Consider the following 12961-nt stretch of genomic DNA (forward strand, 5'->3'; position numbering starts at 1 on the left):
ATACCATAACGATATCATATTGCAGTATTCACTCCTATTATTGCTTACGATTGAATGTTCTTTCGATCGAAAATCGTTTTGCACTCCCGAACAATACCTAATTATGGTATTTCACTGGACCATAGCCAATCTATCATACAAAATTGCACCCTGATTCATAACTCTACTAAAGGCTTAGTTAAACTACCTTTAGAAAGTTGAACTTGTATCTGAGCTTGCAGTTTCTGTTCAGTTTTTGTAACTTTTTCTTTTTGGTATTACGTACCCACTGTGAGAGATCCCGTTTCTCTGCTTAGTGTTCTAAGTTCACTTCCACAATTATTAACTGACAAGCTTTCTCTGTCAAAGTAGCCATTTTCGCATTCCCATATTGTGTGGCAGGCACGATGCTACTCTATGTCCAGGGAAGTTCAGGAAACTTCCTTTATTAAAAGATCCTGGACCAGCCGGAAATTGAACCCAGAAACTTTCAGCATGACCTTGCTTGATAGAAAAACAGGTTTGAAATTATTTTAATACCGCCAAGCTCTTCTCCTGTGATAGGTTTATCGTAGAAAAATATAAAAGGTACGATTTTTTATATTACACGTTAAATGCACCCCAGGCATTTGAAAGTTATATAAAAAAAAACAATTTTTCAAACAATTTTAAAAAATACAAAAAAAGTTTTTAAAGTCTTTTCCTATATGCATGTTATGAGTCACGGTTTAAGCCAAAAATAAAATCATTTCAATTTCCGAGCTACGAAAAATACACAAAATTCCAAAGTGTACCCGTCTAAAGGTGGGGTTGGGTATTAGAGGGTTAACTAGAATTGTGTTCTTGAAAAAAGCTGGATGTGTGACTTCGTTTTATTTTTACCTCAAGGTTCTAGTTTGTCCCACACACCATGCACCAGTTTAAGGGATTCTTCAAAACCGTAGGTCCAAACGTTTCAACTGCAGTGCATCTCATGTGAGTCAGATGATTGTATATTTTAACACCATCTCGCCTCTATGTGGATTGCGTGTGAGTGTGCTTCACTCAACGATATGGATTATGTACACCGTTTTTCATTTTCTACATTCTTCTGTTATTTTTAAGTGATTTCTTTTTCCTTAAACTTACATATATGCTTGGAACTAATAGACTTCAACGACACGGTTCGCCTATACAACTCGGATCCACCACAAGAGAACAGTGTAACCCTTCTGATGACTATTCTACATTATAATTGAAAGTTAGGTTCGCAGACCGTTTTCCCTATCCCCTAATGGCCGACACCCTTTCCCTATTCGACCTCATGGCAATCATTATCAGCATCAGACTTATACAATGGAGCGCCTATAATATTCGTTAAAATTGTTCTGCCCAGAGCTAACGTGAGCCTTAAAGGGTTCTACTGCAGCTGGTCCATTCTAAAAGATCTAACTGCTAAAAGTATTTGGAGATTAAGAGTGGATTGTGTTATTGATATTTGGGTCAGACTGTTACGTTATACTGGAAAATTTGAAATGGGGGTCTATGGTTTGGATTGTGAGAAAATGTGTTGGCACACCGGAAATTCTGCACTCTAACGGGCTGCTACTGCGTAACTGTCGTGTCCTGTTCAATGAATCTTGTTTAAAATCTGTGTTTTGAATATTTACATCCGTTCGTCTTTGGTTTCGATCCGTAATTTGTGTGCTTGTATTTTCCTTTGTCTAGACAACGTAAACAATCGATATTTCGTTATAAATTATTCAAAGAACGATAACCAACAACTCTTACCGTAATAATAATGACTATAATTGTGTGCTTTATGCGCTGCAATTGCAACTTTCGCTATCTCTGTTTAAAACCGGTTCGCTTTCGTGCAAATATCTACAAACTCATCGCAATTCCCGTATCACACTGTAGTTTAAGAATGTTCTGATTTAGTTACACCATATTACATACATATACAACTCAGGAGGTACGATATTTCATTGAACTTAACCGTTAGACAGACATAAACTCAAAACAAATTCCACTCACTAAAAGGTAGGTACATTTTTAAACGCATTCATCTCATCCAACGAAAAAGATCCTAACGCTAAACTCCTATTTTAGATCAACCGCTGTTAATCGTAACCGCCATCCTTTTTATTGATATCCACGAAGTAGATATCGTCCTGGTTTTGCAGCACGTAATCGATAAAAGCGTTAATGGGCCCGATCTCGTCCAGTGACATCTGGGCTTGCTTGGGCCAGATCAGGTTTGGCCCGAACACAATAGCCAGGTTGGACGAGGTCATCTTGTTGAAATCTTTTCGCTCCATGATCTTACCGAGAAACTCGACGATGTACTTGAACAGCTCGTAGTTCTCCTCCGGGAGCTTTTCCCGAAGGATCTGCTTGACGTTCCGCGATCGCTGCTCTTCGGTGGTCCACTCGGCGAACTGCACAATGTCGTCGTACAGTTCGTAGGTTAGCAGCGGTTCTTCCAGCTCTCTGAGGAACGCTTTCAGCAGGGCTGCCACCACGTGCGTGTCTTCGTTCGATAGGTTCACCTCTTCGCCCTGGTTCAGTTTCTCCCGCAGTTCCTTTATCCGAGTGTAGTTCCCTGATCGTCGGAAGATACCCTCGGTATCGATCACTGTCGGGATAGAGTTTTATTAGATCACATAAAAAGGGTCCGTCGCTCGGGAATGTCTTACCGTCGGAAAGCGATAGGTGATCGACGCATTTGCGCACGATCGGTGGAATGCAATTGAGGCAGGCACTGTTCTCGATGATGAACTTGAGCGATACACCGAACTGCGTCGTCGGGGGAATGTGTTCCATCGAGCGGCTGCTCTTGAGACTAGATTTACTGCCACGCAGATATCGCGAGCTGTTGTTGATCTTCTCATCGAACCTGTTCGGGAAGAAAGGGAAGAAGGTAAGTTGAGATTGCTGGAATATGTTAACCGGAGGGCGAAGGGATCGGATCAACTCACTCTCTGACAGTGTCCGGCACTTTAAGCGTATTCAATCCTAATGACTGCTTCAGTTCGTCCAAGCTCGAGGTGTAGATCAGTTTGCTCTTGAACTTTTCACTGATGACCGGCTTGAAGAAAAACCACACCATTTTGATGAAGGTCGTTGGGTGCACCTGTAAAATAGGGAGGGATAATGGAAAACGTTAGTTGTACAAGTTATTTCATTTCATTTCATTTTGCAGCGTTTGGTGGGGCAATGAGAGCGCAAGTCAGTCCAAAGCCGGGGGAAGGGGTAGGTAATGGCCGTAATAGTCTATGCGGACCACTTGAACACCATCGGAAATGATAGGAAGGGTTGGGGTAGGGTATAGGAAATTGGAGAAGACTTGACACAGTAATGCGATTAATGCTGCAAAATGTAAATGTGCTGAGAGCAATTTAATTTGAGTTTTAGAGTTTGGTTTGATTTATTAATATTCCAAACCATTGTACAAGTAAGAAAGAATTAGCTGATCGCTCTATAGAAATTTATAACAATATGAGAGTGATGCTAAGAACTGCTGATGACACGATGCGACGCTTTAGAAGCTTTTGCTAATGATTGAACATTACTAAAAAGAACGCAATTCAATCGATGGTGACAACTTTACAAACTTTATCTGTTTTTATAATGTACAGATACAGTGAATCCACAATTAAAAATCACCCACAATTCATGAATCAACTGCCTTTAAAGGACAAAATAACAGTAAAAAATAGCACAAAACATCACGGAAACATTTTCGCTTATAATTTAATTTGAGTAAAATTGTTTACGTGATGTTTTGTGTTGATTTTTGTTGTTACTTTGTCATTCAAAGTCAGCTGATTCATAAATTGTGGACGATTCTTAATTGTGGATCCACTGTATAAAATTATAATTCAATTCATTGATTGGCGGTGCTGATTTATATAAAAATATTTGATATTATTAAAATGAAATGTGTTACTTACTCATGATGTTTATACTTCCCTGACCAGAATTATTCTGTTTTGAGCACCCTTTTCGAAGCTAGTCTATCCAGTTATCCATTGACTGCTTACAATTCTGAAATCATTCTTATTGTGCATGCTCATGCATTATATTAGTAATAATCATAATCATGCAACAGATAAGAAGGTGAGAAAGAGAGAATATAGGAACAGTGATTAGTAATGAGTAATTATGTAGTTTTGTTAGAATAATAAACAATTAAACAGCAGTAATGAATAGCTTAAAAAATGACAGACATTTCGGATCATAAGACCGATGTATAAAAATAATTTGTTTCGAAATTGTCCGCGTGGTCTTCTAGTGCCCCTATTAGATAAGAATCAATCATAGACATACATACCGAATGCTCGTCATGACCCTATGACCAACATTTGTATATGTATAGCCTTAGCTGATGTGGCTTTTCTAATAGGTAGTTCTTTCACTCATTGATTGTCTTCAAAACCTTGTCAAGTATAGAAGATTGATTTTATTTCGTTTATTACTACAGTATTAGGTATTATTTTATGTTTTTATCACTATGGATATTATCAAGGCCAGAATTCCCAGTGAGTGAAGAATTTTATAGTACTAGAACACCATAGAAGATCGCTAAACATTACCTAATCATGGAACGGCTTTTTGCTCTATTATTTTAGGTAGATGCTATTGATCTCCCTTTGCTCCTATCCGCAACCCGGTGCACGCGCCCTGTTGGTTTTCGAAAACCTCGTAGAAGATTACAAACCGTCAATGGCATTCCCAATTACTACCCCACATTGCACATTCAAGGGTCTGATTGTGCTCCTAACCCACCCTCAGTCTGTAATCTTCTCGCCAGTTTGAAATTATATTTTCCCGAAGTGAAAGTAATTTTGATGAGTGATAGCGTAGTGCAGCCCAACTGCATAGTACAGTAGTTTAACCAGAATCTTTAGGTCAGAAGATAAAATCTAAATTTTGTAATAAAGAGGTTGCCATTGCTTTGAAATTCACCCAACATCTAATCAAAACTACTAACAAGAGCGATCAATTATCAAAATTCATCGCTCCCTGGAAAATATAATTCCAAGCCCAGGGAAAACGTTAGTTATACAAGTTATGCGATTAAAATTTAAATATTTGATCGTAATATAAGAATTCGCTCACGGTAGCTACTCCAGATCAGCTATAATTCTGCTAAAAACCAATCTGACGATTGCTTAAAACTAAAATAGACGTTCTTTGTTTATAAGTAGGTACTGATAATGAAATTAATACTGCTACCAAATTTAACTTAATGGCATCCATTATCCTAAGCCTCCATACTACTTAAGAATGTAGATCAATGAAGAATGGAACGCTTTATACAATGGAATACACTGTACAATAACAAATATTTGGAGATTTTCAAATAATTTATAGTTGAACATAGACCTCAAGTCTCATTATTCACATTCAACTCATCAACTCATTTGGTATTCCCTGGAACCGTGAGGTTACGCATTGCGCTTCATAAGCGGAAGGTCATGGGTTCGATTCTCAGCTCCTCCACAAAAAACCCCGTCCAGCCACCAGAAGAAGCCGCACGGAGGGCCGTGCTTTGGGGAGCATATCCATCCTCCGTCAGTTGATACTGACGATGGTGACTGAGACAGGGGGCCGGCATGATGGCCATATTTTGTTGCCCCTTATCGAACGCAAGCAGTGCTCACCAATACTATTACGCTATAAGCTATGCAGCTGGTGTGAATGTGGGAAAACGAACCCAGGCACACAAAATCAACGTATATTGTTCGTTATTATTTCCATTCCAAAGTAAGTTTTATTTCTCGCATACTCTGAGATAACGCCCTAAAAGCCATTGGTAACCACGAGCGTAGCTCGTTGTTTCTGAGCAAATGAAGGAATAAACATCCAAACCAACATCACGGACAGGTAGATATTGATCCTTTCTTCCCTATAGCGTTATTAAATAACATGAAAATCCATTCAGATGCTCAGTAACAACGAGCTACACACATGGTTACCAATGGCTTTTAGGGCGAGATCAGAAGTTATGCGAGATTTCTATTATCGTGAAAAGCACAATGAAGTGTTGTTTTCCTTCTTGCGGTGTCGATTTTCATAATCAGAAGAACAATTTTCACGATGATAACATTTCGCATCATAAGTTTCCAACACATACCGATGTGAGTGATCGATGGCTAAATGCCATTACTAACGCGGATAAAACCACTTATAAGAAAACCGAAGACTTGCAATGCGCATTCTCACATACCAGCTTTGCGCAGTTTTTGTCTTGTTTGGCGCATTTTGTCCCATTTTCACTCATACGGAAGGTAAACAGTCAACAAATATATGAGTGTGCGTGAGAATTGCAACTGGAGTATAAATTTATGCTCCCGATAAGAAGGCACAACCAGACCTGTCAAATACCATATTGAAAAACTATGATGTCATCCCTCTGGACTGAGACTAGAGTGCCTGTAAACAAGAGTGACGTCATGTTCCAGTTTTGACAGGTCTCCTGCTCGATTGGAACGCGGATTTGTATGGAAATGACAGTTCGCCGCTGTTCCAATTTTGATATTGACGCCACTCTTATCTAGATCCACTCTGACTGAGACAAACTGACCCTCTTTGAAGGCGGCTAGCCTCAAATGACTCAGGACACGGCAACATGAACCACCGCAAGAGCAATGGACTTTTGCATATTGCACGGTGACGTCATCATAAAATCTCTCTCTTTCCATCTTTTGGGAAATCTGAAAACAATGGTGCCAGTACCTGTCAAAGTTGACAGGTACTGGCACCATTGTTTTCAAGTTTTGTTGAAGAGCAAAAGAGAGAGAATTTCGCCGTGAAATGCCTAATGGATAATATGGAAATTGATTGGACCAACAGCAGAGCACTCTGCTACCTGCTCAATGTGAGAGTAAAAGAGTAGAAGAAAGTGATGTAAATATAGAATAGTTAAAAATATAATCTGTATCGGTAGAGAAGAACTATGCTTCCGGCACAGTGGTGGCCATGTGCACAGAGTGCCTTTCAAATAAACATAAGGAATTTTAAAAACCATATCATGCGACACAAGACAATCAAGATTTTACAACAGAAATATACTAAAATGCACGTTGAGAAATTGTGTGCAACACTGGGCCATCTACAAGTACGTCCAGAATATCTTAGAACAGATACCGGGATCCTGGAAAAGAACATCGATCAGATAATTGCAAACTATAACTTGCGACATATCAATCTTCAAGATTTTCCGGCTTGAGTATAATATGGTGCGTATTGAATAATTTCTTGCAATATAGGGTTTTAAAAGTACTACCGGTATGTCTTGGAGCCGACTTGAAGGACCCTGGAAAAGGACATGTAGCAGATTATAACAAACCACTATCATTAGACACATCAATCTTCAAGGTTTTCCAATGGAAGTATAAAATAATGCGTTCTCAATAATCCATTGATGAAAATTTGGTTGTAAAAATAGGCCAGGAAGGAAGGAATCCTTCCGAGATCTCTAATACGTGATCATGGTCCTGGCTAGGGGCAATCTTAGTAGATTATTTGTTTTTGAACGATTATTGGCATGTCCTATGTGACATTATGTCCTTGGTGGATTTCTGGCATGATCATTGCAGTATTTTTGAAGATCTTCGTAAAATCCTGGATCCTGCATTTCTCAAAGGATCAATAACGACATCCTTGGCAGATTCTTGATAAGATTTCTAGAAAATTCCTACTAAGATGTTTGGTCTTATTTTCAGTTACGATCCATGCTTAATTAAAGATATAATTTCTCCTAATATTTTTTCTAATTATCGATAAGATCCTTATCAAAATTTTACTGGAACCATTTTTCTCGTGACCTTCAGTGAATAAACTGCATGATCCTCGGATGATTCTTAGCATAAAACTGATTTACGATTACGGGCAGAATCCTTTTCACAATTGTTGGAAAAACACAGCGTAATTTTTTTGAGTCTATGTTCCATGAATCGACATCGACATGAATATCATTCCTATCGTAGCATATCGTAGATAGTTTGGCCATCATCAAGAAGTACCACCTACGAATTGTACGGACATCAATGCTAATGCTCATGACTATGTCAAACAATGCTTCGAGATGAGCCTGCCTCGGGCTGCAAATCTCGTTAGTAAAGATAATAATAAATAATCAAACAATGCCAAAGTCCACATGAATCACATTTTTGAAATTTTGAGCCTCCATACATCTAAACGTCATTTCTGGATGAAAGATCATAAAGTTTGAGTCGTCGACCGGTAAAAAGGTCAATTTCGGGCATATCAGAATCAGAATAGTAACTGGAAGAGGCCAACTAGTGAACCAGATTTTTTTTTTTTTTTTTTTTTTTTTTTTTTTTTTTTTTTTTTTTTTTTTTTTTTTTTCATTTGCCGTAGCAGTTCAGTTTTTTTTTACAGGTGAGTTGATTTCACCTGCTTATAAGAGAAAAAAAAAAACGTTTTTAATATACTTAACCTAAACATATAACGCATTAATCGTGGCAATAGAAGATTGTAACGATTTTTGCCTGAAATTATTAATTATTGTATTTGACATTTGTTCCAATGTTTCAACATTGGATATTCTATGTAACTCATTGGTACTATACCAGGGAGGAAGCCTCAGAATCATTTTCAAAATTTTATTTTGAATTCTCTGCAGAGCTTTCTTCCTGGTATTACAATAGCTAGTCCATATTGGTACAGCATACAACATGGCTGGCCTGAAAATTTGTTTGAATATCAAAAGCTTGTTCTTAAGACAAAGTTTTGATTTTCTATTAATAAGGGGATAGAGACATTTTACATATTTATTACATTTGGCTTGAATGCCCTCAATGTGATTTTTGAAAGTTAAATTCTTATCTAGCATGAGTCCTAGATACTTAACTTCATCTGACCAATTTATTGGAACCCCTCTCATCGTGACAACATGTCTACTTGAAGGTTTCAAATAAAGAGCTTTTGGTTTATGTGGGAATATTATTAGTTGAGTTTTGGAAGCATTAGGAGAAATCTTCCATTTTTGCAAGTATGAAGAAAAAATATCCAAACTTTTTTGCAATCGACTACAGATGACACGCAGGCTTCGACCTTTGGCGGAGAGGCCTGTGTCATCCGCAAACAAAGATTTTTGACATCCCTGAGGTAGCTCAGGTAAGTCAGATGTGAAAATATTGTATAATATTGGTCCCAAAATGCTGCCTTGGGGAACACCAGCTCTTACAGGAAGTCTTTCAGATCTGGAGTTCTGATAATTAACCTGAAGTGTACGATTTGACAGATAACTTTGAATTATTCTAACAATGTATGTTGGAAAATTAAAGTTTTTTAATTTCACAATCAAACCTTCATGCCAAACACTGTCGAATGCTTTTTCTATGTCTAGAAGAGCAAGACCAGTAGAATAGCCTTCAGATTTGTTGGAACGGATCAAATTTGTTACACGTAAAAGTTGATGAGTGGTCGAATGTCCATGGCGGAATCCGAACTGTTCATTGGCAAAAATTGAATTTTCGTTGATGTGGGCCATCATTCTGTTCAAAATAACCTTTTCAAAAAGTTTACTGATGGAGGAAAGCAAACTGATTGGACGATAGCTAGAAGCTTCTGCAGGATTTTTGTCTGGTTTTAAAATTGGAACAACCTTAGCATTTTTCCATTTGTCAGGAAAATATGCTAATTGAAAACATTTGTTAAATATATCAACTAAAAATGATAAGCTACTTTCTGGAAGTTTTTTGATGAGGATGTAAAAAATTCCATCATCGCCAGGAGCTTTCATGTTTTTGAATTTTTCAATAATAGTTCTCACTTCTTCCAAATCAGTCTCCCAGGCATTTTCGAAAACGTTCTCTTGATTGAGAATATTTTCGAACTCCTGAGTAACTTCATTTTCAATTGGACTAGTAAGTCCTAAATTAAAATTGTGCGCACTTTCAAACTGCATAGCAAGTTTTTGAGCTTTTTCGCAATTAGTTAGTAATAATTTGTTTTCCTCTTTCAATGCCGGTATTGGCTTCTGAGGTTTTTTCAAGATTTTCGATAATTTCCAAAAGGGCTTAGAGCCAGGGTCCAATTGAGAAATTTTATTTTCAAAATTTTTGTTTCTTAATTGAGCAAAACGTTTCTTGATTTCTTTCTGCAAATCCTGCCATATAATTTTCATAGCAGGATCGCGAGTGCGTTGAAATTGCCTTCTCCTCACGTTTTTAAGACGGATCAAGAGTTTAAGATCATCGTCTATAATCACGGATTCAAATTTTACTTCACATTTTGGAATAGCAAAGCTCCGGGCTTCAACAATGGAATTTGTTAAAGTTTCAAGAGCATTGTCAATATCAAGTATAGTTTCTAAAGAAATGTTAACATCAAGATTGGAATCAACATACGTTTTATATATATTCCAGTCGGCTCGTAAATAATTGAAAGTGGAGCTGATAGGATTGAGAATCGCTTCTTGGGATATTTGAAATGTAACAGGGACATGATCAGAATCAAAATCAGCATGAGTAATCAGTTGGCTACAAAGATGACTAGAGTCGGTTAAGACCAAATCAATCGTAGATGGATTTCTAGAAGAGGAAAAACATGTGGGGCTATCAGGGTATTGAATTGAGAAATATCCTGAAGAGCACTCATCAAATAAAATTCTGCCGTTGGAATTACTTTGAGAATTATTCCATGACCGATGTTTGGCATTAAAGTCACCAATGACAAAAAATTTTGACTTATTGCGAGTCAATTTACGCAAGTCAGTTTGGAGCAAATTAACTTGCTGCCCAGAGCATTGAAAAGGCAAATAGGCAGCTATGAAAGTATATTTACCAAACTGTGTTTCAACAGAAACACCTAAAGTTTCAAAAACTTTAGTTTCAAATGATGAAAACAGTTGATGTTTTATACGCCTATGAATGATGATTCCAACTCCCCCACATGCCCCATCAAGTCGATCATTACGATAAACAAAAAAGTTAGGATCTCTTTTGAGTTTAGATCCAGGTTTTAAATACGTTTCGGTAATAACTGCTATATGCACGTTATTAACCGTAAGAAAATTAAACAGCTCGTCCTCTTTACCATTCAGAGAACGAGCATTCCAATTTAAAATATTTAAATTATTATTTGGATCCATTAGAAAAACGTAATCCAATAACAATTTGATTTGTAAATTTTACACCTACTTGGACTGCTTCAGTCATAGTGGTGGCTTTGAACATTGCATCAATCATTAGATTCAATTGTTCAGTTAGAAAATTAAAATCAGAGGCAGACATATCATCTGATGATTTCCCATTGGAATTTTCGGTAGACGAAGAAGCGGAGTTACCTGTGGCGGTAGGGTTTTTTCTATTTGATTTGAAACAAGTAGAATGGGTACCCATGGATCGAACAGGGGAGGAGTTCGAATTTCCTGCTACGATATCGGCAAAGGATTTACCGTGGGTAGATACATTCGAAATAGAAAGATTCGAACGGCTACCCGACGGATTAAAATTAGTTTGTGAATGAGCATGATTATGATCTTCCTGATGGGTATGATTCATGATCAAGCGATCGTTAACTGAAAAATGAGCATTGTTCGATACTCTACCAGGCAAATTCCGGAAACGACCGTTATCGTAACGGATATGATCTTTCATCTGCCTGGGACGAGCCTCAATGACCTTTTTGCGTGAAGGACAATTCCAAAAATTGGACTTATGGTTAGCCCCGCAATTACAACATATGAATTTGGTGGTATCTTCCTTCACTGGACAGACGTCTTTGGCGTGAGAAGAACCTCCGCAAATCATGCATTTAGAATCCATGCGACAATTTTTTGTACCATGACCCCACTTTTGGCACCGACGGCACTGAGTGGGGTTCTGGTAATTTCCTCCAGGTTTCTGGAAATGTTCCCATGTCACACGGACATCAAACAAAAGTTTTGCTTTTTCTAAAGCTTTAATATTATTTAGTTCTTTTTTGTTAAAGTGAACTAAATAAAACTCTTGAGAAAGCCCTTTCCGAACAATGCCAGTTTGGGTTCTTTTTTTCATAATGATTACTTGGACTGGGGAAAATCCAAGTAAATCATTTATTCCATTTTTGATCTCTTCAGGTGATTTATAGTCACTTGAGAGACCTTTCAAGACAACTTTGAACAAACGTTCAGTTTTGTCGTCATAAGTAAAAAATTTGTGCTTCTTCTCTTCAAGATGTTTGAGAAGAAGTTCACGATCTTTAAGAGTTTCCGGCAAAACGCGACAGTCTCCTTTCTTTGCGATTTGGAAGGAAACCTTGATTCCCCTAATGGAGTTCAAGATTTCCTGCCTAAATCCCGCAAATTCGGAACAACTGACCACGATAGGCGGCACTCTTTGCTTCCTCACTTGAATCAAAGAGCCTGGGCTAGAGGCTGCTTCGATTTGGTGTTCGGAAAATTTGTCTAGAGCATCGAACTGATTGCTCATTTCGATACAATTATTCATTTCACCCTTGGAAGAAAGTTCGCATTCCGGGGAAGCGTCCTTTCTTCCATTCTTGCCACGTGTAGTGACAGTTTTAAAACCCACTTTTTTGGAAGGAAGTAGTGAATTCAGAGATTCACCCTTCCTTTTGATTGTTGTTGATACCATGTTTAATTAATAAACGAAAGAAGACGTGACCTTCGAAAGGTTTTTTCCCAAGACGGTGTCCAAGAAGGATTACCACCGCTAGCTTTCGCCAACGGGTCCAACGAAAAATCGAAGGCACGGGTCCAAACAAGGATCGTAAAGGGATCAATAGTAGAAAAAATAGTACTGAAAAGTACTGTTTTAGTAGCACTGAAAAGTACCGTTTTTAATTTTAGCACTGAAAAGTACTGTTTTTGTAGCACTGAAAAGTACTGTTTTATTGCTTTAGGTGGTTTTTAAGAAAACTTCCAAGAGCAGAGAGAATTCGTGTACGCACAGCACGAAGGTACGATGCGCACTGAGTGAACCAGATTGATTTTAATAAATCTTCGAGCTGTTTAGTAGAATAC

General features: G+C 37.8%; 1 protein-coding gene across 1 annotated transcript in view; it reads right to left on the reverse strand.

Moving 5' to 3' along the window:
* Positions 1-950: 950 nt before the first annotated feature.
* The window catches only part of LOC5571449 (rho GTPase-activating protein 68F), a gene marked incomplete in the record, with an annotated part of 87259 nt that continues 75248 nt past the window's right edge, over positions 951-12961 (reverse strand). Inside the window, 3 exon segments of the mRNA XM_021839787.1 lie at positions 951-2596; positions 2658-2857; positions 2940-3094. Of these exon segments, the coding sequence (XP_021695479.1) occupies positions 2082-2596; positions 2658-2857; positions 2940-3094 (870 nt within the window).

This window comes from Aedes aegypti, chromosome 2, assembly GCF_002204515.2.
Source record: "Aedes aegypti strain LVP_AGWG chromosome 2, AaegL5.0 Primary Assembly, whole genome shotgun sequence".
Taxonomy (NCBI): Eukaryota; Metazoa; Arthropoda; class Insecta; order Diptera; family Culicidae; genus Aedes; species Aedes aegypti.